Here is a 25,671-nt window from a genome sequence, read left to right on the forward strand (position 1 = left end):
GATACAGTAGCACTGGGGAACCTGAGGAAATTTATAGAACTACCGCCATTTTGAAAATATGGTAAAATGATAAAAAGGACTGCCAAATAATAAAAGCTGGTGGGATAAATGTGCAGTAGGTACAGTTACACAGTTCTCTGGCTTTCTTTCAAAAAGTGTTTATGACCAAAAAGTATAAGAGAGGAGCAACTAGAGAGTGGGATGATATGGCAGTTGGAATAGAATCATATCAAGAAATGGGGAAAGTGAGTATAAATTTTAATCTGAGAAGCAATGAAATATCTGACCACATGATTCATGTTGTATAGGAAAATCAATTGGAACCAAAAGTTAAACAATTAGACGAAATATAGCTAAATAAGTGGTTAAAAGTGGAGAGAATCAAATTCATGAGCTCAGCTACAGATCAGTATGATGTGAAGGGAGGGCATGGAGATGCTTGTTCATAAATGTTATGGAACAGAGAGGATTAAAAGAGTCACAGACAAGGAATTTTAAGAAAAGGATGTCATTTGGATATCCAATAGTGAAGTCTTTAAGGAAGAAAGTAATAAAGTGGCACAAAAGAAATTTATGATAAAATAATCAAAGAACATGGAAATAGCTTCTTGATGGTGGTAGATGGGAATAAGACTATAGATTAAAGTTTTGCTAAAAGGCACATTGCTTTTCTCATTAAGTCAAGGAAATAGTAGGGGAAAATGAGTGCACCATGGGGGGAGGGGGGGAAGGAGGAAGGCAGATCAAGAAAATCAAGATGTAGATTAGTTAAAAATTAAACAAAAAAAAAAAAAAAAGGGTCGAACAGGAACAGCTATGTGAAAGAATAGAGATGGACATAATAGTATGGAATGGAATTGGGGAATGACTGAATAAGTTATGGTATATAATTATGATGAAATACTACTATACTATAAGAAATGACAACAGGATGATTTCAGAAAAACCTAGGAAGATTTATATGATCTGATGCAAACTGAAATGAGAACCAGAAGAAAACTGAACATAATAATAGCAATATTATAAAGAAAATCAAATGCTATTATGATCAATACAATGATTCATGATAATTCCAAAAGACCCAAGGAAAAAATGCTATCTACTTCCAGCAAAAAACCTGATCAACTCTGAATATAGATGGAAGCATATTTTTTAAACTTTTACTTTTATTATTTTGCTTCTGTTTTCTTTTCCAACATGGCTAATAATGATATTTTTTACCTTACCTGACATGTCTAATCGAAATCAAGATGCTTACCTTCTCAAGGAAGGGGGAAAGAACCAAAGTAGGGGAGAGAATTTGGCATTCAAAAAATGATTGACAAATTTTTTTTTACATGTAATTAAGAGAAATATTTAACAAAATGAATAAAAATTAATTTTCAAAAAGATCTATGAGATCCCTTCTAAGTCCAATGTAGACTGAAAGGGAATAGAGATGAGATACAATAGTAATAACAAGGGTAAGGAAATAACTGTTGATAGTGTCTTGTTATTAGAGAAAATACAAAGGAAGAAGGAGGGAGAGAATTCAAGTCAGAAAATGGACACAAGTACTCAAGGAAAAGTGGTCTTTTCATGAGACAAATGAAGTGTTAACTCTAAAAATATAAATGAATTAAAAAAAAAAAAAAGCTAGAGGCTGAGCAACCACTATCTGAGCACTTTCTTGAGAAGAGAAACGAGTATAATTTTTCAAGTGTTGTTGATAAAGGTCTCATTTCCAAAATATATAGAGAATTGAGTCAAATTTCTGAGAATTCAAGTCATTTCCTAATTGATAAATGATCAAAGGATATGAACAGGAAGGTTTTAGGTGAAGACATTAAAGCCATGTACAATCACATGAAAAAATGTCCTAAATCACTACTAATTAGAGAAATATAAATTAAAACAACTCTAAAGTACCACCTCATCTTTATCAAATTGGCTAATATGAACAAAAATGGAAAATGATAAATGTTGAAGATGTGGAAAAATTGAAACTATAGTGTATTGTTGGGGTTCTGCACTGATCCAACCATTCTGGATAGCAATCTGAAACTGTCTAAAGGGCTACAAAACTGTGCATGCTTTTTGAGTTAGTAATGGGTATGTATCCCAAAGATAATATAAAAAAAGGGAAAAGGACTTACACAAACAAAAGATATTTATAGCAGCTCTTTTCATACTGGCAAAGAATGGGAATGCCCATCAATTGAGAAATGGCTGAACAAATTGTGGTATATGATTATAACATAATACTATCGTGATTTAAAAAATGATGAACAAGCAGATTTCAGAAAATCCAGGAAATATTTACATGAATTGATACTGAGTTTAGTGAATAAAACCAGGAGAAGATTGTACACAGCATCAGCAACAATGTATGATTGTTTTGATAGATATAGCTCTTCTGAGCAATAAAATGATCTAAGACAATTCCAAAAAATTCATGATAAAAAATGCTATCCACATCTACAGAAATAACTTTGGAGTCTGAAAGCAGATTGAGGCATACTATTTTCACTTTTTTTTCCTCGTGGGTTTTCCTTTTTGTTCTGACCTTTTTTTCACAATATGACTAACGAAGAAATGAGTTCAGGACAAGTCTTAGACACTTAACACTTATCTGTGTGACCCCAAAAAAGTTACATGATCCTAATTGCTTCACCTAAAAAAAAAAAATTAAATAAAAATAAAGAAAGTAGGCAGAGCAGCTGAGAACTAATTGACACTTGAATGGTGAAGTTAAGTTTTCTAAGTACAGAACCTCAACTCCACAATTGTTAAGCATACGCCAGTTTTTGGCAAATTAAGTTCAGAGTTTCTGGAATCAGATTATTTCTTGGGAAAAGTGAATGATGGCCACGGAAATAGAAAATAATCAAATGAAAATCATGTTAGTAACACAATAAATGCATCCCTCCAAAGTAAGCTTAAGGTAAAAAATAAGTGAACCAGTTTATATTTATTAAACATTGGAAGGTCAAGACAATATACTACATCATGGCAACTAAGATTATATATTAATCTTAGATTAATATATAAATAATACAATATTAATATACCAATATAAATAATATTGTATTATTTATATGCAATAAATTATATATAATAATATTAGTGATATTAATATATTAATTTAAGATTTTATATTTCTCTTACATATCATTTTGGATAGATTAAAAATTACGGACTTAAATTCTATTCAAATAGCAATTGATTATCCATCATTGATCTAAAATTAAAATGTACATATCAGAGCAATCTTATAATTTCAAAAACTAAAAATACCCAAGTCCTCACATTAATGAAGCATTTCTAGTCATTTTAATACTTGTTTGCCATCTTGCAATTATGTACAAACCACAGAGAGATTCAAATTTCACATATATAAAAGCTATTACTTTAAATCAGTATCATGTTTTATTTGAACCCAGAAAGAGATATATTTCCATATAACAAAGAATAATAAATGTATTTTTTCTTTGAGAGACCAAAATTATGAAATTCATAAGTTATATATATAAATGTCCAATCTTTCATTAAAAATTATTTTAACTGGGGCAGCTAGGTGGTGCAGTGCACCAGCCCTGAAGTCAGGAGGACTTAAGTTCAAATTTGACCTCAGATACCTAACACTTCCTAGCTGTGTGATCCTGGGTAAGTCACTTAACCCCAACTACCTCAGCCAAAAAAAAAAAATTCTTTTAACATTATGCACGATTAACTATTTACTATTAATATTTCTATTTAACAAACTGGTTAATACAATAAAGTTCTGCCACAAAATGCTTTTTTTGTACTTAAAAAAGCAGATCAGAATTTTTTATAATAAATACAGAAATAAGTTCAAGATAATTTTATTTCTATAAAAGATTATGTTTTACACAACAATCATATCAAAATGTTATTCATGACAAAGCAAAACCAAATTTGTTGCTGCATCTTTACGCCTGCAAGCTTTCCAAAAAAGAAGCAAAGAAACTTAAATGTGTTACCAAATGACGCATTAAAACTAACCAGTTGGTTTAGCACATGCAAACGAGCTGCATGATAAAAACCAGAGATTTAATTATCGTGCTAATTTCATGCAGTATTATAAGGCAAAGTGCCAATTTTATGGTGACATTTAATGTAAGGTGCTGATCTCATGCAGAGAAGAAAAATAGTTTTCATGTCATTGAGAAGAAAAGTATACAAAGTAAAGGGGATCTCTAAAATGTCATTCAGAGAGAAAAGAATCCTTGAGCTTCCATGATTCTGATCTATCATGAAAGCCCTAGGGAGAATATCACATGTAATTTAGCCCTTGGTCAGGAATCAGGAGTTAAGCAATCTGAATGCTCTAAAATCAAACTGACATTAAGCTAAACCTTTCACCCTTAGTCAAGTAAGTATTTGTGCAGGTGAAAAAGCCAGGGTCCAACTACAGAATCTTCCAGTTTCATAAAAGATTCATCATAAATGGTTGGAATTAGTAGTGAAATGTAAAAGGCACAAAGTTGCCTCCCAGAAGTTTAATTTCCCACTGACTTTCTCATTCTCCTTATCTAACCCTGATGACATTACTGACAGGATAGAAGCTTCAATATACACTGATCATTTGAGCAGCAAAGCACATACACTCACCATAGGTTTCATTTTCTAGAGTAGCTGAACCTGAACCAAAATACAAGGTAACAACCAGAGTCCCTAACACAGTCAAGGAAATAAGTGCACTTACTTGATGCTTGCCTTCACTGCTATGCTCCCTTTCTCACTGAGCAAATATTTTCATATTTTCCCCAATTCTGCAAATCCATTGAAAATATCTTAGCTTCATAATATCACATAAAGTTGTGGAACATTGAAAAAAATGCTAAGAATTGTAATGGAGGGGCAGCTGGGTGGCACAGTAGATAGAGCAGCAGCCCTGAAGTCAGGAGGACCTGAGTTCAAATATGATTTCAGATACTTAACACTTCCTGTTTGTGTGACTCTGGGCAAATCACTTAGCCCCAATTGCCTCAGTTAAAAAAAAAAATTGTAATGGATCTGAAAAGAAAATCAAATGATGAATTTAAAAGGAAAAGCAAAGATGTAAATCTGTCAACAAATACAGTACTGTTCTGACAATAGGTTACATCTTTTAATGAGATCTCTTTTGGGGAAAATGACATATACTTGGGAAAATAATTACATTATCACTTATATGTTTAATTTACTGGGGAAAGTTTTCTTAAAAAAAAAATCCTAACAATTCTATCATCATTGCTCCTCCCATAGTTATCACTTTCACTGTTATTCTCTTATTAAGTATGTGATTCTAGGCCACATTCAGATTTTCCAGAAAGCAAAGTTGAGAAAAAAGCAAAAATATGGCCTATATTCACATGAATATGTACCACTTCTCTAATTAAAGTTGAAACCAAAAGACAAGTAGGAGAAATTATTGTACAGATTTATAGAAAACAAACAAGAACCAATTTGGTCTTATAAAGACAAACAAGAATAAACTGGGTATCTCCTACGATTCTAATTTCAGAATTTATTCTCAAAAAAAAAAAAAAAAAAAAACAAAACTTCAGTGAAACATAGGAACTAAAGACTTGGTCATACTTGGTATACTTCAGAATGCAGAAAGAATTCGGAGTCTGTACAAAGCAGATTATAGCACCCTCAAAAAAAAATGGTGAATGGGTGTATACCAAAGAGAACCACAGTTCACCAGTAAGCCAAAGTTAAAAAATAAATAAGAAGTCATGAAAACAAAGAAATTTTCATTAAAATATCATCTTAATGGATGGTTTGGAGGTCATAAGGACAAAGCCAACTTTGTCCTACTAAAGTTACAAGGACTTTAAAAGTTTAAAATGTTATTAATATTACTTATGATATCCTCTCCATCTTCCCCAAATTTCTGTTTAATATAATAAATTGTATACCAAAAAACAGATACTTAATTCTTTCAATATTTTAAAACTAAACAAGTGAACATTTTCTCTTGTGATTTTTTTTTTTCCCTAGAAAACTATGACTTAAAAGATGAAACACCGGAACTATCTTAAGTTAATACCTCATACTTCAGTTATCTGGAATTATTAGAGATTGAGGTTTCTGATAACGCAATTATAATCACATACATGCAGATACTGTTTCCTCATCTGGAAAAGAAGGAGGCAGTATTGTGGCACACACACACAAAAAAAGCACTCAAATCTGAGGAGAGGAATTCAAGTTCCTTGTACTCAGTCATAAACTTTTTCGAGGCCCTCCACTGTTCAGAATTTCAATTTCATTTGTAAAATAGGAACAAAGGCATTTCTATCTCTGTCACAGGACATATGAAATACAGTTTAAAAACGATTTCTATTGGGGGGAAAAAAGTTAAAATGGGAAAGAATACTGGTATAGCTTATAGAAACTCTGCCCTTGAGTCAGAAAGGACCTGAGGACTTTGACCCAGACTGCCTACAGGGTGGGGTGGATGCTTAAACCTCTGAATGTTCCAGGCAGTTTTCTCAGCAGGTGGCAAAGTAGGAGCTGACTTCTCCCTTGGAGAGTCAATGAAATCAGATCTCTGTCTTCCTTCTAAAATAACAGCTACAATGATGTCAATAAAAAAAAGTAGTGTTTTCAACTTGAGGGACCTTAAATAGAGGAAACAAGGAAAACCACTCTGCAAATCACAAAGCATCAGACTATCATATGCTGTTATTATCAGAAGATCTTTAAGGTCCCTCAAGTTTCCCCAATGGAAATCGTTTTTAAACTGTATTTCATATGCCCTTGAATTCAAAATATATTAAACTAATTTAATTAGGGTTACATCTCATGATCATCAACATAGGAATAGAAGTTCTTAAAACTAAGGCATTGATACACATGCAGATATAGTAAGTGGAATAGGACAAAGGGCTGAAACAATAAGGAATTCAGAAGTTATACTAAAACTTGCAGTCACTAAAGTCCTCAGTGTCAAGAGTAGAGTAATTGTCATTTGGCTTCTTATAAAAGGTAGCATGATGACTATATACCTACATAGCCTCTTAGACAGTACAATAATCATAATGATGATTTTTTTTAAGTGTTTTAAGGTTAATTAGCACCACCCCCCCAAAAAAAAATCCTATAAAGTAAGAAGTATTTTCTCCTGTGGAAAAACAGAACACTAATGCATTGTTGGTAGAATTGTGAAATGATAAAACCATTCTGAAGAGCTATAAAACTCTGCATACCCTTTGATCCAGCAGTATCTCTACTGGGTCTGTATCCCAAAGAGGTCATAAAGAAGGAAAAAGAACCTGCATGTGCAAAAATGTTTGCAGTAGCTCTTTTTGTGGTAGTAAGGAATTGGAAATTGAGTGGATGCCCATCAATTGGAGAATGGCTAAATAAGTTATGGAATATGAATTCAATGGAATATTATTGTTCTATAAAAAGTGATGAGCAGGCTAATTTCAGAAAAGCCTGGAAAGACAGGAATTTACACTAAATAAAACAAACAGAACCAAGAGTACATTGTACACAATAACAAGACTATATGATAATCAACTACAATAGACTTGGCTTTTCTAAGCTTTTCTAAGATAATTCCAATAGCCTTGGGAAGGAAAATGCCATCTGCATTGAAAGAAATAACTATAGTTATTTTTCTTTCTCATGATTTTTTCTCTTTTGGACAGATTTTCCTTGCCCAACATGACAAATATAGAAATATGTTCAAAAGGACTGGACATGTTTAACCTAAATCAGACTGCTTGCTATCTTGGGAAAAGGGGAGAAAAAAGTAGGGAGGGAGAAAAATTTGAAACACAAAAGTCTTACAAAAATGTATTTGGAAAAAAATTTTAAATTACTATTGAGCAAAAATAAAATAATTGAAAAATATGATCCCCATAGGTACTCAAAGTGTCATCTCCACCTTACCAATTAGGAAATGAAGCCTCCAAGAGGTTAGGCTAATTGACCATGGTCACAAAAATAGTTCAAGTATAGAAATCAGAATTTGACCTAGGTCTCCTGATTCCATGTCTACCTGGTACTGCTTCTAAAATCACTGCACATTTTTATACATCACTAACACAATGAGCCATGGGACTTTCCAGTTGATTTTAATCTATTTTTCTCTCATTTGCACTAACTTTGCTACTAGGAGTAACTACACTACAAAATTAATTCTAATAAAAACATGTTGAGGGTAGGCACTATATATTATCATCTCCATTTAACAGATGGCAAATCTAAGTAGATATAAATGGGGTGGAACAAAGGAACAAAATTACCCCAAAATCCGTACCTAGTACAGAACTCTGTATAGGTTGAGTAAGTCCTTGCAGTTCCAACAGCTAGAAATTTTTCAGCAGAAAAAAGTGATACTTGTGTACACATAACAACATCCTCTTCACCCTTTTTCTTCAAGATCTCACAAATGTGTGACTTTTACATAACTCCAGGTCCAACCAATGCTAAAAACTCTATCCTTAATGTCATAACAATCTTGAAAATGCAGTATAACTCTTACGCCAATAAATTAGCTTACTTCATTTATAAGCTAAACTAACATTAGTTGGTGAGCGATAAGCATGATATTACCTAATTCCCCCTTTCATTCAGTTCCCCACAATACAACCGCTGCCCCACTCATGCATATGACAAACACTATTCTTAGGAATGCCAGTGATCTACATAGCACCAAAAATTGATATGACTGTTATAAGACAGAGATGCCTAGGAGAAAGTGCTAAAATCTGAGTGGCTCACTGCTCCCAACAACTGTGAAGCTGTATTATTTCTGTCTCTTCATAATGGGTTTTTTTCCTGCAGTTTGAGCCTCTAATTTACCACCCTAATGACCATTTCTACTATACACAATTTGCTCCTAATATAGACGGCAACTTCTCTTTGCTCATCTCTTCTCCCTTCAACAAGCTTCCTCCCAACCACTAGCACCTTCCTCCTTTCCCTATCTGCATTTCTCATGCCCTTTAGAGAAAAGAGGTGAGAACAATCTTTCCTTCTAGTCAGCACACCAACTCTTCTCAATGTATACTGAGGAGATAAAGTAAGTTTTTCTGCTATCTTACAGAAAGATCTCCCGATTCTTTATGATCCTGTTCTCTCAGCTCTGGAGGAGGAGCTTACTAGAAAGACTGTCAGAGAGAAGCTATTGACAGGTGTTTCTGTCAGAGATCTGCTGGCGGCTTGAGCTTTGGCTCTTAATGGCCAAATCCTTTATGCTTGAAATTGCTATATGTCTGGATAACTGAGACACAGATGAATTCATTCTCATGAAAATACCACGAAAGTATTAATATCCAGCAAAATATTCACCATCTACCTTTGTATATTTTAGTTTCAAAATAGATGGCCCATAAATGACGACCCTAAACATGTTAGACACTGCAAATTCAAGTGGAAAGGAATTTGTGATTACTTTTTCTTTACCCCTGTTCTGGTCAGTCCCTTACATTACTTCCCATAATTCTTGTCATTTTCATTGCCTATTTTATTTCCATATTCCTTACCTAGGGTCTAAAATGACATGTACAAGAAGTGAATGGACACAGTAGAAAATTACATTTTTGGATCATTTTTCATCACCACCTCTTGTTTCTATGATGTTTTTGGTTTGAAGGAGGTACAAATTATGTGTAGGGAGATCTCAAACAATTTACTTATGCAAAGTTGAGTAATCATTTTTCTATTTTTAGGGGCACTGAGGTACAAAGGAAAATAATTAACTGAGCCCTAATAAAATATAAAATAAACTAAATTTAGTTAGTTTTTGCTGTTTTAAAAGAGAAGTAGAAAACATTTGAGCCTCACATTTTAAAAATTAGGAATAAAAGAATAAAAGTTATTCAATTAAGATCATAAAATTAAACATAATCACTTTGGTTTGTTAATTAACAACTAAACCTATGGACAGCAACACAGGCATCAACTAAATACTTTAAGTCCAGCAAATCTTGGAACTATGAATCACTCAGAAGATAAGACTGGCCCATGTGAGGAGGAAAAAAAAACCCAATAATTAGAAAAAATTATTTTCCTCCAAGGAATGTTTTGCATTTGGAATATCTGTTTACTTTAAAAAATCGTGATCATTAGTGCAGAAATGTCTCATTTTTGTGGTATATAATAAAACCATTATGTTGTAAAGTTTACAAACACACTTTCAAATGATCCTAATAAAAATACGTTGAGCAAAGCAGCTACATTTATCATCAGTCCCATTTTATAGATATCAAAACTAAGGCTCAAAGAAATTAGTTGATTTGTTTATGTCCACATAACTATTAAGTGCTGAAGGTCAAACCCATGTTTCTCCTGATTTCATGTCTAGTACTATTTCTACTATATCGTTTTGCATCTGCAAATTAAAGATTTTTCATGAATTCTGTTTATGGTTAAATGAAGAAAATCTCTTTAAGTATACATCCTTCTTAAAAGTGTATTATTCATAATATTTCTCTTGTGAAAAAAAATTGCACTCAAATATGCTGTAGTCCTTCTATTTATTATCCTATTCTCTTCTTTAAACTTCCAAATTTCTTAAAGATGCCAAAAGGACATGAACAACAGTTTTCAGAAGAAAAAAAAAATCAAAGCTATCTATGGTCACATTTAAAAAATGATCTAAATTATTACTGTTTAGAGAAATGCAAATTGCAACACCTCTGAGGTACTACTTCACACCTCTGGCTAATGATAAAGAATAATGACAAATGTTGGAAGGGATGTGAACTGGTTCGACCATTGTGAAGAATTTGGAACTATGTTCAAAGGGCTATAAATTATATATCTTTTGACTACTAATGGGTCTATATCCCCAAAAGATCAAAGAAAAAAGAAAAGGATTTATATGTACAAAAACTTATAGTAGTTTTTTTGGTGGTGGCAAATAATAGGAAATTGAGAGAATGACTAAATAAGTGGTGGTATATGACTGTTACAAAATACTATTGTGTTATAAGACACAACTAAAAAGATGGTTTCTAAAAAAACAAATAAACAAACCTGAGAAGATTTGTATGAACTGAAGTTAAGTGAAATGAGCAGAACCAGGATAACACTGTACACAGTAACAATGATGATGACATACTGATCAACTGTGAAAGACAATGATCAATATAATGATGCAAGATAATTCCAACAGACTCATGATTAAAAAAAAAAAAAAAATGCTATCTATCTCCAGAAAGAAAACTGATAAAGTATGAATGTAAATCGCAGCATAATTTTATCTCTTTATTTTTCTTGGGGTTTTTTTTTTTTTGGCAACATGGCTAATACAAAAATATTTTATATGATTTAACATGTCTAACTGATATCATATTGCTTGCCTTTCAAATAGATGAGGTGGGGAGGAGACAAGAAGAAAAGAGACAATCCGGAACTTAAATTTTAAAATGAATAAATGCTAAAAAATAAATAATGGTTGTTTTTTAAAAAGACCTATCAGATACTGACTGTTGCTTCCCTGACTTTCTTCCTCCCTAAGACCTGACTATCAATCCTAGAGACACTTCTGAAACTGTAACCTTCTTACTGCCAAATTCCAGGGTCTTTGCCAAAGAACTCCATCTGTTTGCCACCCTCATTTTCACTTTATGACTGGTTGTTTTCAGTTACCACCCATCAACCGGATCAGAGCAATGGTTGCAGAATATTTGAGGGAAACTAGCTCTGATTATATCACAGTCAGATGCGCTCATGGTGCAGATTATGCAAAGACTGCATACTGGTCTTGGTACTGGAGTCAGAAGAATAAAGTTCAAGTTCTGAGGCTGAATACCTGCACAAATGATTTTCCTAAACTTCAGTTTTCCCATCAGTAAAATGGGATAATATTCTATTTCTATGATTCTGTGTTCTCATCAATATGAGTAGTACTTCCTCCAATCAGTCATGAAGACTACAATATTTTGATGCATGCATTTGTGTTTGTCCATAGTTGTGCAGGTGATTGTAAAGTCAAATAATAGAACATATATATAGATATAAAATCACCTTATAAATCATTAATATATATGTATATATTGTGATTTTGTAATTAATTTCCTCAGTAACTGAACTGACATTTACTTAGCTGTGACACATCTTACTTATGTACATTATTTTTTGTATGACATTAATCATTCCTAAAGATACTTTTGTTTACAAGAAATGAAGGTACAACCTGATCCTATATAATTCACAATGATAAAAAATTATTCATTAGCAATCAGTGCTTTGAATCTATCTCCTTGAAAATGGAACAATGTTTTTAAAACTTTTCATAAAGCCATTACTATTTCTTATTTTATAATACAAAATCACCTTTTCCCAATTAATGATGACAATTTTGGTTAATTACCTAAACAAAAGTAAATCTTGGAAACTATAAAGCACTAAGAAATATAAAGTGAAATCTTTTTGTACCACCTGGTTTGTTTAGGTACAAAAAAACCCAAAAACAACTGAAAAAAAATTGGGGGTAGGGGAGGTTTCAAGTTGTGTGACTGACAGAAAAAAACTAAGAATGAGCCTATGATTTCATATGAAGTGAGAAAATTAGACCCAGAGCATAAAATATCTGCTTTCCAGAAAAGTCAGCCAGGACAGACAAAAGAACTTTGACAAACAGGAATCAAGATCTAGACAACAGGTTTGGATAATAGGCAAAAAGCCCAATAAATAATAACTAATTTAATTAAACAAAGTATTTGCCCAATTCTCGCTTGAGTCCAGAACTACTCATATTGGAGGACTTGAGCCACAACCAAATACACTACTCGGAATGAGGGAGGGAATAGGAGAGTTGATAATACATATAAAGAACAAAGATATGTACGTGACGTGATCTACTTAGCATGAAATTTTATTAGAAGGAAAACTGCATTAATAATACTAATAACTAGCATTTAAATAGTACTATAATGAAAAGAATTATAAATATCTCATTTTCTTATTGATTCTAGTATATTGTGTTCTGGTTTAAAAAAATAAAAGCTATTATACTATCTGTTCCCACAATATAAAGATTTGAGGCAATAACCCAGAAAATTCTAGTCAAATAAACTTTTTTTTCCCCTGGAATGCACTTGTATTCAAAATATGCTGTATTACAGCAGAAAGAGCCATAAACTTACAATCAGAAGCATTGAATTTGAATCATGGCTATGCCACTTTCCTGCATCATCTTGGCCCTCCATTCTCTCATCTGTAATGTGTGTGGGTACTTTTATGGTCTCTTATAACTCTAAAATAATAAAATAACTCAAATAATTCTGAATTCTATTTTAACTGCATTTTAGGGTAATTATTTCATGGTGTCAGTGTGGGGGAGGAAGGAAGAAAGGTGAACTTAAGCTTCTAGCTTAAGAGGAGTCAGATATTGTAATAAGGATATTTGGTTTTTTGTTTTTAAATCATAGTAGCTCTTAATAAAGGGAAAATCAGCCTAGAGATAATTCTAGTCCTTTTTTTATTTTCCAATGCACAAAATTCCTTGAGAATTTTCAAGCTTCATAGGCATAATGAGAATAATTTTGTGTAGAACAGCAAGTAAGATAGCATATATTTGTCCTTGGTTCGCATTTTGTCTCCTCTTTTTCTGAAGCCTTGAGTTCACTTATAAGATACTTACTTATGCTTTCAAAATCCATATGATCAGTCTACTGCTTAGTGCAACCCAGAAGTATTATTCATATTACTCAAAAAACTTTTGTCTTCTCCATGTAACAATTATCGATGCCATTTCTTCTCTTTGGCAATAAAACTACCCTAATGCTCTTCTTAAATCTGGGAGAACAAAGGCAAAGGGTTCCAGCAAATCTGTTCCACTATTTTATACAATTTCTCATGAAAGAAAAATCTTACTACATAGCAACAAAAAAAGAGGCAGAGTACATAAATTTTTTTATGGTCCAGGATGGTTGTTCATAATTCCTAATGAAATCTACAAACAAGTGACCTTAATAAACAAAATACATTTATAAGCTTCTTAATTGACAGGCAGACCAAAGGAGAAGTAATAATAACTAACATTGATAATAGTTCTTTAAAGCTTGAAAAGCATTTCCCATCTAGTTCTTTATTTGATCTTCATAACAATGCTATTAAACAGGTAGTAGACCAAAAAATGGAATGAAATGTCCATGGTCACAAAGCTATTAAGGGTCAAAGGGACAGTTCCAACTCAGGGAGTGATAATTCTGACAAGTCCAGCAGCTTCTCCTCTCTTCTAGACTGCCCTTACAGTATAGTAATAAATAGACTTTTAAAAAAATTCATAGACTAGAACTGCCTTAAAATTAAGCCAATTACCCAGGGCACAAAAGACACAGTAATATGAAGATAAGATTAAGATGTAGTTGTGGCAATGTAGTCATTAAAGCCCCTACACAGGTCCAAGATTTATCTTCCTCTTTTCCTTAGCTCCTTTACCAATGCACACTCTCAGGAAAAGTTATATTTATTGACATTTATTCCTTAGTACAAAATAAAGTCTGTATTCCCTTTTTCTGGCTATCAGCATTTATCAGGACCATTCTAGGTTGCCTAGAACCAGCCATTTCATACTGGGTGAAAGTACATACTCACTACTTTTGCTAAAGCAATGATGACATGGTGGAGAAGAAAAGAAACCCAAAACTTGAGTTAAGAGGGGCTGAAGTTAGCTCTGGAAGATCTGAGCTCAGGTCAAAATTCCCTGAGCTTCCATTTCCTCAATTTAAATAATGACCATTATAATCTCCACCTGTCTTTTCTACAGGGTTGTAAAGATGAAGTAAGAAGTTCTACATGAAGTAAGGTTTTTAAAGTCACAAAAGACTATATAAATGTAAAGGAATTCTTATGCCTATTAGTCTTAGATCTTTGAATAACTGGCTATAGGGCTACTTTTAAATTACATCATATGAGAGTTGGTAGAAAAATGTTTCCTTCTCCCTTCTCTTGAGTTAAAACTATCTTAAACATAGATTGATCAAGTTTTAGACAGACACTTGATCACAGAATAATCTAGCCAGTTAGGTCATTTGAAGATGACTTATAAGATTAGCCCAAGGAATCAAAAAACTATCTGCCCAGCTAGTCTCTAAAGAAAATCCCTTGGCAGCAAGGCATTTTAAGTTTATGTGCTTTTTATCATGTTTGCTATTAATAAGACATATCATGAAATGGCTTGGGCTCGTTTTAACTTTAGAGACCTTAAAACAACTCAAAAATGAATAGCCCAAGTACATATTACCTATTATATTTTCCAACTTTTAATTTTTCTACCAATTAAAAAACATGCATGTATATACTTGTTAGTATTTGTTATGTTAGTGTTAGTATTCGGTATGAAATTTCTACTTAAGAAGAATAATACACACGACAGATTGAGAGAATACCAAATAAAGCACTAACAATGAATCTAACAGATGGGGTAGAACTTAAAGTCCAATCTCTTCTTTGGACTTGAGAAGAAACGAGTTCCAGAGGGAGTAAAATTACTTGCCCAAAGTTACGTGGTACATTCAGTAACAGTTCATATGTGAAAGGCCCTTAAAAGTAAGACTTGTGCTATCTCAGAAATATACTAGCTGTCAGACCATGAGAAAGTCCCTTGTCTCAGTGTCCCCAGCAGTCAAAGGAGTTCCTTACCTGAACCAATGAAATCACAAGTCTGGACCAAAAAGTGGGGCAGGCAGAAGACTACATCACAATTGACATACAGCTAAATCATAGGTAATTAAATCAGTCCATCAATTGCTGAAATGTGTATATATGATCACAGATTTATAGCTGGAAGGTACCTTGAATGTCATCATCAACTTCCTCATTTTATAGATAAGGAAAGAATTCCAGGTGAAGAGACTTATCCAAAGTCTCACAAGTACAAGTGGTAGAGGAAGGAAATAATCCCAGGTCTGGTGACTCTAATCCAGCACTCTATGTATTCTGGATAGTCACTATGGATGGGCAATGATGGGGAGGTCAGAACTGACCAGGATCTAGTCAAGATAAATCATTCTGAGAGATGGTTCAATGATCCTAAATTCACTGCTATGAATACATCTCTTTGACAGTTTAAATTCCCAGGAATGTTGTCATGGAACAATATATTCATGAGACAACATAATCTCAGGATTGTAGATGACCCCCCAAAATAATGGGAGGCTATGGATCTATAAAGGCTGCAAGATTGTGCCAGAACTGACTGGACTTCAAAGGAGTAAGCTGGGATGCAGCAGCAGTCTTAAATAAAACAGACGGTCACATAATGCTGCACAGGATACCCTCAATAAATACACTGGTTGGATTCTTTAGGGAAGATTTATGGAAAAATAAGGAAAATAATAATATTGGATAAGAAGGCATGAATGGCTTGTAATCTGCAGTGGTCAATAGAGTATTCAAGTTGACAAGATCACAGATACAGCAAAAACCTGAAAGGACGCAAGATACCATGTATTCTGATGATGGTCACATTCCCCTCCAGAGCAGATGCCCAAGAGCAGGCCAATGGCTGCGTGCCCTACCTGCCAAATTTGTCATCTGGCATCTACCTAAATGATTCAAACTTGTGGAAAATGAATGATCAAGATGATGAATTGTATAGTGTTCCCCAATTCGCAAAGGTTTGAGAATCAGTAGCTATACAAATGGTCTTAAGCAAACTATTCCAATAATGAACAAGGAAAACAATAGGATACAGGACATACAGACTATCTAAGGTTATTGATAATTACATTTTATAAAGCAATAGGCTGGGATTCTTGAGAAAACAACTCTAGTCCCAAGTGTGCACTATGCTAAATGTTTTACAAATATTATCTCATTTAAGCCTAACAATAATAAAAAAGGGAGAAAAGCTCCATTATTATGTCCATTTGATATTTGAAGAAACAGAAGCAGACAGAGGTCAAGTGACTTGCCCAGTTCACACAATTATTAAGCATCTAAAAGCTACATTAGAACACAGATCTTCCTGAGTAGGCCCAGCTCTATCCAGTGAACATCAGGGTTGGATTAAATGGTTTTTAAGATTGTTTCCAGCTGCAATATACCATGAGCTGGTCTAAAGCAAAATTACAAAATGTATAAAGATTACCACTAGCATCTGAAGCTTCCTTTCCTTCCTCAAAAAGACAAAGCCTCCACTCTATTCTGCAACACATTTTTCTACTATCAAAATCTTCTTTTATGAAAAGTATTCTATGTCATATATAACTGCGGCAGCTAGACAGTACAGTGGATGGATGTCATGTACACTTTTAAAAAATGGTTTTAACAAACTGGACTACCTTTCTCAGTTATGCTGAGCCATATGACTAAGATGAGAGGAGTAGAGGAGAAAGGAAAGAAAAAGGAATAAGAAAACCTATGGATCACAGCAGACTCTATAGTTATAAAGCATTTTCACAAATACTCATTGATTTGAGTCTCAGTAGAATTATCTTTTTGAGAGTGACAATGCTATCTAAGGTAGAACAGGTGAGAAGTCAGGATACCTGGCTTCAAATCCTGACTACTGTTTCCTTAGCAATATGATCTTGGATATGTTGTTTTTACAGTGTACCCTCATTTCTTTATTTTTAAAATGGAGAAATAGGGCCAAAGGAGTGCTAAAGACCTCTTGTTGCTCTGGCATTCTGTGATTCTATCCTCCTTTTAGAAGCTACTAGGTGGCACAGGGCATAGAATGCTAGGCCTAGAGTTATATGAGACTTCAAATCCAGTCTCAGACTGGATCATTTTCATTATTTTGAAGTGATATACAAGTGAAATGAAATTGTCCAAGACCACACAGCTTGTAAGAGACATATTTGAACTCTAGACTTCTGATTCAAGTTCTGGCACTATTTTCACACACCTCTCTGCCTTTCCAGTCAGTCTGCCATCACCCAAGCAGGAGGGGACCAAAATCATCACAACTAATTCCTTTATTTAACAAATGAGAAAACTGAACCAAGTTAACTGATTAGTCCTAGAATACCTAGCAACCTGTTGAACTAGGCCTTTGAATTCCAAATTCAGTCTTCTTTCACTGAGCTACAAGCTAGTCCTTTTAAAAAAATGAAGTATATGAAATGCCCTTCACCATATTAAAAAAGTCCACAAGATCAGACAATAAAGAAAAGCATACCTATACATTATGATCTCTTATAGAATAACTATAAACATCAATGATCCAATGGATAATCTATGCCAAATTCAAATGTGAATTCATTCACAAAGCTCCATATTTTGGAAATGTTTAGATTGAAATATTAAATGCTATAATAGCTTTATACAAATTTTATATGAACTTAAACCAAGAGGCTCTGAAATTGTTTCAAGACCTTTCTAAAACTGCCAAGTTAATATTAAAAAAAGCCTAATTTAGTGAGAAGAAACAAATTATTTCCAAAATGTCACACAACATCTTTTTTCATTGCACACCAAAGACCTGTCAAAATATTCATCATACCACAGATGTGAAAGGATCATTTCCTAGAGAAGTTAAACCTATTTAAAACTCCATTTAACATGTTCAAGTGGTTCACTGGGATCAAAGGCCTACTAGGTACCACAATGGTGAAATTTTCAGTAGCGGCTGCCTAATATAGCTTGAGAAATTATACTTTTCTAATTAAAATGATAAAATGCAGTCATTAGAAGAAAGCTTCAATATTCCTTCACAATAAACTTGACTGCAATTTAAAAATAGCATTTACTTGTTTGATCATGAGTTTTATAAAATATTTTCATTCTTTAAAAATTAAATTAGTAAGTTTTAATAGAAAAAAGATGCAAACTCAAGAGTTTTATCAGTGCTCTAAACAGACACAATATTTGGCTATTTTGATACTGACTAGATCTGATCAGGTTTAGTCAACTGTCCACCTTGGAACAAACTTTACTCCTCCTAGAGATAGGAAAAGATAACTTCAGCTAAAAGATCCAATAACACCTTTGTTGCTACTAGTCAAAATTTTTGTCACAATGTTTGGGAATGATTTTGTTTTCTCTCCTAAAGTGATGGACAGCAGAGAAGAGAGCGGCCTTAGAGTAAGTTACTGAACTACTTTAAGGTTGCTCTAATGAATGAGAGCATGGAATAGCTCAAGAAAGCATAGGTCTTGGATTTCAGTAATTTAATAAATGCTTTTAATGTTTTTAATGAAAGAAAATTCTGTTCTCTGTGGTATGTAGGTATTCTGTGAAAAATCCAAGTCTCACGTGCTAGACTGACAACTCAAAACCTCCAACAGAAAGAAGCACACAGGAGATTTTTTCTTATGACTGATATTGATGTGAGGCAACTGGAATTATGCAACTTGCCCGGGGACACATCGCTAGTGTCAAGTGTCTGAGGTCACATTTGAACTCAGGTCTTCCTGAATCCAGGGCTGATGCTCTGAGAAATCTTTTTAAATGCAAGGGAAAGAACGATATAATCTTATGCAGAGCACACAAGCACATTATTCCAGCTTTGGAATTCATATGTACAGATGATTAGGCAAGGAAGAAGCAGATATTAAATAACTAGACACATGAAAACAGCAGCATAGCAGTAGAAATTACTAATACAGTATCATGTACATGGCACAACTACAAAGGTGATGCAAAGGAATGAAATGTCATTGAGAGTGAATATTAATTTATTTCTGATGGTGATAAATTATGAGCTAGTCAGGAAAAGTTATAACCTGACTCCCCTTCTCCAACATACACACTTCCATTTTAACTAACTCCACCGGAAGAAACATCCAATTTCTCTTTGAAACTTACCTTGGTTTGTTACAAGGCAAACTTTTTGCATCGACCGCAAACATTTTAGAAACAAAGATGATCACTGGGGCTGTGTCTTCACTTCCACAATTCATAAAAGCTAAATAAATAAGAAACAGTCATACTTTTTCTTCATCTACTATAAAAAAACCATCTTAGAATAAGTGAGGTTTAAAATAAAACAGCATTTAAAGGTAAAACTATTCCATGATCATAATAATTATTTTTAAAATCCACTTAAAAGATTGCTTTTCCAGAGAACAAAAGTATTTCCTTTCTTTACTCAGGAAAAAAAAATCAAAGTAATTTGTAATGATTGATTTGTATACCTATTATTTGTAGTAAATGGTTGGATTATTGGCCCCAGAATTAAGGATAGCTTCTCCTCAAAATACAGAAGAAATAAGTGGAATAATAAATCAGGAGCGGGCAGGCCATCTTATCCAGAGAAGTAACACTCCTGAGAAGAGCTAACATGTATCCAGGCAGTGTGGGTGAGATAGCCTGTAAAGTTAGGAAGCCTTCCTTAAGTAGTCCAAGCTACAGTATTTGAAGCTCCCGTAGCCTCACACATCCCTTCTAGCTCTAGAACTATAATCCTATGATTCCATGCTACAATTTCACATTCAAGGGATGCCAGGAAATACAACTATGGCAGAATACTGTTAATAGGAAAATACCACCAAATTCTCTTGAAACAATTTCAAAAATACTATTTTAATGTTCTAGAACAAATTTCCCTAGCTGCTCTGCAGCCAATGGTATTAGGAAATGCTGAAGTAACTGGAGTATTTCCACACTCACAGGAGAGGAAGGGTTCTAATAACTCAGAAGCACCAGCTCCCAAGCTGGGAATGATATAGTAATTCTTGCGTATGTTGCTCAAATATGTAATCCATCATGTGTACAAGCTGATGCGGGTTGCTTATAAACATTTTGTATCCTGTGCTTTTATTAATAATGATTTTTCTGCTAGCCTTCCAGAACTTGGTGACAAGAGAAGAGTTAGCTTTATTCTGCACTGCATTAACACAACCAGAGGATTTACTTTCCATAACATTAACAAGTCCCCCCCCCCCAAAAAAAAGAGTCTAAATGAGTTTCACCTAAAATTTTGAAAAATATCACCTAACTTCATATTATTGTAAAGCAACAAGTTGTTTTCTATGGGAAGGAAAAGTATACTGTTGTTTAAATGGAGTTTTGAGGATTCTACCAATGAACGTTTCAGAACTCTTTTCTGGTGAAGTGCACTTACATTTTTAAACCAAAGTGAGAATCAATCTTCTAATAATGCTGTCCTTCCAAGGATGATCTAAATCAATTTCCTTGTGAACTCACTCAGAACACTTAAATATGTTCATTTTTGGAATCTTGGTTCATCATAGGTTATGGTTAAATGCTGCTGCTATTCCTGTTCCTGCTGTGTGTGTATTTCTCAAAAGCAGGTTTAACATTATTTCAGTAATGGCAGATCATATTTTAAGCTTACTAAACATCCCCAAAGTGTCATCCCTAAAGAATCAATATGGGTGTGTTATTTGCTTATAGACCCAAAATCAAAGATTTCAAATACTGACTTTACTCTTAAGAGAGAAAATCCATTCAAAAGCAGCACTAGACCCAAATGAATATCATCGGTTCAACCATAATCAATCTACAATCGTGTCATGACTTCTTAGGATGTACCAGGCACAGTGCTAGGTGCTGCAAAGACAAATAAATGTAGCAATTCTAATCCTAAAGTTCCAAAGCTCAAATACATGTGAATTTAAAAACCATTATTACCAAGACTAGATCCAAATGTGAAATTACATAATGTCTAGTGACCAGAATATCAAATCCTGGACCTGTAGCATTAGAATGAGCTTAAATCATTTCTAAGTTAACTTACCTGTCTTTAGTTCCTGGGTTTCTGGTGGAAGAGAATCAAATGTCCTTGCTCCAGTGCAAAGCAATCTCTCCACCCGCTCAGCTGGGATGTCAAGGGGACTAGGGAGTTTTTGACATACCATATCTAAAACCTACTGTTAAGGATTCAAAGCCAATGAATGAGGACTTGTCCCCAATTCTTTGTACTAGATTTAAAAAAAATTCTTTGTACTAGATTAAAAAAACTAGATTTCCTTATCAAATGATATAGACCAAAATTAGCAGAATAGGAGAGATGATAAGACAGATTACAGATAACTGTAAGGTTAGCAAATCACATTGCATATATTTTGGTCTTCACCACAATGCAATGTGCCAGGTATGACAGGGCTAGAGATTTCTAGGACAGATGTACTAGATAATCCCCAGAAAGAGCAAAATTCTCAAGCACAGAACTGCTGTTATAAGATGATATTGTAATAAGAATAGAGATGTAATTTTCATTTAAAGAAAACTAAAATAATTTTTTAAAATTTTATAAGACTGGACCTTTGATTTCAATAAATATAGGGAATTCATGAAAAACCAATGTAAATGGGCACCTACTTTGCAGCTTTTTTAGCCTTAGAGAGTAATCTGAGGCACTGAGGAATATGATGCTGGTGCTGGTGATATGGCTAGGATAAGCATCAGAGGCAGAACTCAAAATATCCATACATAGCCTTGACCTTGCAGCCAGAGCTCTAATCACTATATACTTATACTTCTCAATTAAAGAATATGAACTTTTCTCACACAAAAGAATGTGAATTTAAAATTAAGAGCATCATTATCTACATTTTAAAATATTTACCACAGACTTCTTTGAAACATTTATTTTCATAACTGCAATTATGATTTTATTTATAAATATTCAAATGTATATAGTTTTCCAGACCCATACAGAGTATAAACAACTAAAGTTGTTTACTAAAGTCCCAAGAAAAGGAAAACATTCTAAATGTATTTAATTAACTGACTCAGTTAAGAGCAGACAAGAGAAAAAAGGCATGAGAGCAAATGGTAATCAGTTGATGATACAGTGATATTCAAATGGAACCAACCAAATTCCTAGTAGAAACCATTATCAAATTAACCAGTGACCCCCCCAAAAGAAAAAAAAAAGTATTTTATTAAACTATAGATAATAAATATGACAAATGTAGGTCACCTATGATAAATTTAGGTCACCTTCTTCCCTATACATGTTAGAATCAGTTTAAAGTGTTATGGGGAAAAGGATAATCTCTAAAGATGAAAAACAAATACCATAGGCAAGGCCTTAAAAAAAGTTCATAACATTATCATAAAAAGCTTCAACTTGAAGAGTTTTATTTTCAAAGGTCTTCATGGATTATCAATAGTAGGTAATTTCAAAAAAGGATACCAAGAACACTATTTGATATTGGAAGCCACTGGCTGCAAATGGCATTTATCTGAACTTTAGGGTCAGAATGACGGGCCTCTCGAGCTCCAATTTTTAATCCCAACGAACTTACTATTTTATCAATTTTTTCTTTATCCCTACAATTGTTCAAGAAAACAAAAACACGAGATTATATTTCTATACACACAGAAACAGAAGTAAAATTAAATTGGCTATTGTTTCCAACTTTTATTTTTCCAATAAAAGACTAGGAGGGGTATTGTTGCCATAGTGCAAAAACAACCTGTTCTTTCTTTTTTTAATTTTCAAAATGGGAGATTCCAAGTCTTTCATGACAAACCACATTATCAACAACATACATTTGCAAATGGTGAAAAAGAAAATTAGCTTATAATTCAGCAAAAAATTATAACAAAATTAACTTTAATTTCTACATACTGAAGGCAAATTTTATTAAATTAATCTTATAATGGGCATAGATGTCAATTTTTTTTCTCACAGAAACTGACTTCAATGACTCAATTTATCTTTTAGTGCCTTGTTGATAACACAAAGCTATTATCATCATACTGTTACCATTCTACCTTGTACAATCTTGGCTAATAATATCCTCTAGCCATGATTTTTACTTGGGCTGAATATTAACAATAATGTTTGGTTCACCAAATCCAATCAAATCTGTTGAAAACATCTATACCCATTCCTTGTCAACTGCACTCTTCCTGAAGCATAAGTGCCTAAGACTAGTATGCCACTTAAACAGAACTGATCAGAATATCAAACTATATTATAATCTTACTTTTTCAAGACTGCTTCATAGAGACTCCATATATTTTCCAGGACCAACTGTACAAATAAAGGTTTCTTTCCTTTTGTCTGTAAGAAAGAATATATATGATTAGAATTATAATAACTCACATATAAATGTGACTTTTATGTTTCCCAAAAGGCTTTCTACACAAACAGTCCCAATAATGTGAAAAGGATATTAACCCTCATTTTACAGGTGAAACGAAGGTATAAAGAGACGAACTGATTTGGTCACAGTCACCAATCTAGCAAGTGCTGAAGCCAGAATTCCCATCCATGTGTGCTGATGGCTGTGCTCTCTGGTCTCCACCAGATTGTCTGTCAAGATCTTGAACATTTGACAGATGTCTTAACATGATTCAATTTCACACTTGATTCTTTATCAACTATATGTCTCATCAGTTTGCAAATATTTACTCAATATAATTTTCAGTTTAGCATAACCTGTAGTTCAGCACTCAGAGCCAATTTCAATTATCCAAACCAATGGTGGCAAACAGTAACACAAATAATACTTAACAATGAAAAACGGAAACCCTGCTCTTGCAGCTGCTCCACCATTAATGCTGCCATTTCAATTCAATTCAAACAACATTAATTTCTATGGCTACTTCCACTGCTCTTGCCACAAATGTTCAATAGAAGCATTATCTCTTACCCAGTACAGACGCCAAGGTAGTTTCTGTTTTAATTCTGCTTGAGTAGTTCCTTCATATGGAACTCTTTGTACTATGTCATATTCACTTCCTTACTTTTTATATAGAGTATATTAAACATACCTTAGCATTTTCTTTATAACTCAGGACTGTCATTATGAATAGTAAATACTGTATTGCATTATAACACAGAGTCCCATAGGGACCAATGAAATGCCAAAGAATGTTTGCACCACTACATTAAGTGGCCCCAGATTGCTGTGACATGTATGATAAATGGCAAATACACAATCTCTGATTTATAAAATGTGTGGTTCTCTATGATTTCCCCAGAGCTCTTGTGTAGCTAAGGGACCTTAACATTAGTCAATAGTTTTTTTCAGATCTCTAAGAGATAAAAGTCTAAAAGTCTAAACTTCTGACTTTATATAGAGACCAGAAAGGGGAAGTCACACAAGAACCAGGACTCGAACCTGAATCTCTTAACTCCGAACTATGAGGAAATGAGATGTTATGCTATATAAGCTTTAAAGGTCAATAAAAAATTTTATCTCAAGGACAATAACTGGGAAAGAAAGCTTTTAAGCATTAACCAACTCTGAATGGCATAAATGAACATGAAGAGAATATTACTTATATTTGTGCTACATGTGTTGAAAAATTTATTAAGATCATAATTTCCATACTATATTGAATAAGGAAGAATACTAAATTATCAGCTATTGCTTATATCTATTGGTAGAAAACCTTAAAAGATTTAATTTTCTTTAATTTAGCAATAGTAATTCCCACTACAAAGTAAGGCTTGACTTTACTATATTTACCTGGTCAGCTTTCATAATCTTCTTTGATTTTGTATTTAGGTAATAATCTCCCCATAAAGTCTTCAAAAGAACATCAGTCTTGATGCCAAGTTTTTGGCTGTATAGTTTGGCAAAATGCTCAATCCTGAAAGAAAGTGATTTTCCATAGCATTATGAATTATACAAAACACGCTATACTTTGTTGATTTCATAAGTAAAGTAAGGAAGAGAAGGAAAGTAGGCCTATGGAGCAGATGGAGATTGGGATTTTCAAACCATGAAGAAAGGTCTATTCATTGCTTCTGTGGAATTCATCATTTCATGACAATCAACTTTTCTGTGACTTTTAATATTAGAGGGATACCTAAAGAGGTCAAGCACTTTGCTTGTG

General features: G+C 33.4%; 2 protein-coding genes across 3 annotated transcripts in view; one reads left to right on the forward strand and one right to left on the reverse strand.

The window, feature by feature from the left end:
- EFL1 (elongation factor like GTPase 1) overlaps positions 1-25,671 on the reverse strand; it is a 208,710-nt gene that overhangs the window by 149,063 nt on the left and 33,976 nt on the right. The window contains exons 8-12 of the mRNA XM_051981171.1: positions 25,302-25,425; positions 23,811-23,887; positions 23,012-23,148; positions 21,608-21,730; positions 19,714-19,813 (exon numbers count right to left, since the gene is read on the reverse strand). Of these exons, the coding sequence (XP_051837131.1) occupies positions 19,714-19,813; positions 21,608-21,730; positions 23,012-23,148; positions 23,811-23,887; positions 25,302-25,425 (561 nt within the window). The remainder of the gene's footprint in view (positions 1-19,713; positions 19,814-21,607; positions 21,731-23,011; positions 23,149-23,810; positions 23,888-25,301; positions 25,426-25,671) is intronic.
- Positions 1-25,671, forward strand: part of SAXO2 (stabilizer of axonemal microtubules 2) — a 93,523-nt gene that overhangs the window by 713 nt on the left and 67,139 nt on the right. Inside the window, exon 2 of one of the 2 annotated variants that reach the window (XM_051981174.1) lies at positions 14,726-14,759. The exons of the other annotated variant lie outside the window; for it this stretch is intronic. Coding sequence (XP_051837134.1) covers positions 14,755-14,759 — 5 coding nt within the window. The 5' untranslated portion in view covers positions 14,726-14,754. The remainder of the gene's footprint in view (positions 1-14,725; positions 14,760-25,671) is intronic. 2 annotated transcript variants of the gene reach the window in all.

This window comes from Antechinus flavipes, chromosome 2 (assembly GCF_016432865.1).
Source record: "Antechinus flavipes isolate AdamAnt ecotype Samford, QLD, Australia chromosome 2, AdamAnt_v2, whole genome shotgun sequence".
Taxonomy (NCBI): Eukaryota; Metazoa; Chordata; class Mammalia; order Dasyuromorphia; family Dasyuridae; genus Antechinus; species Antechinus flavipes.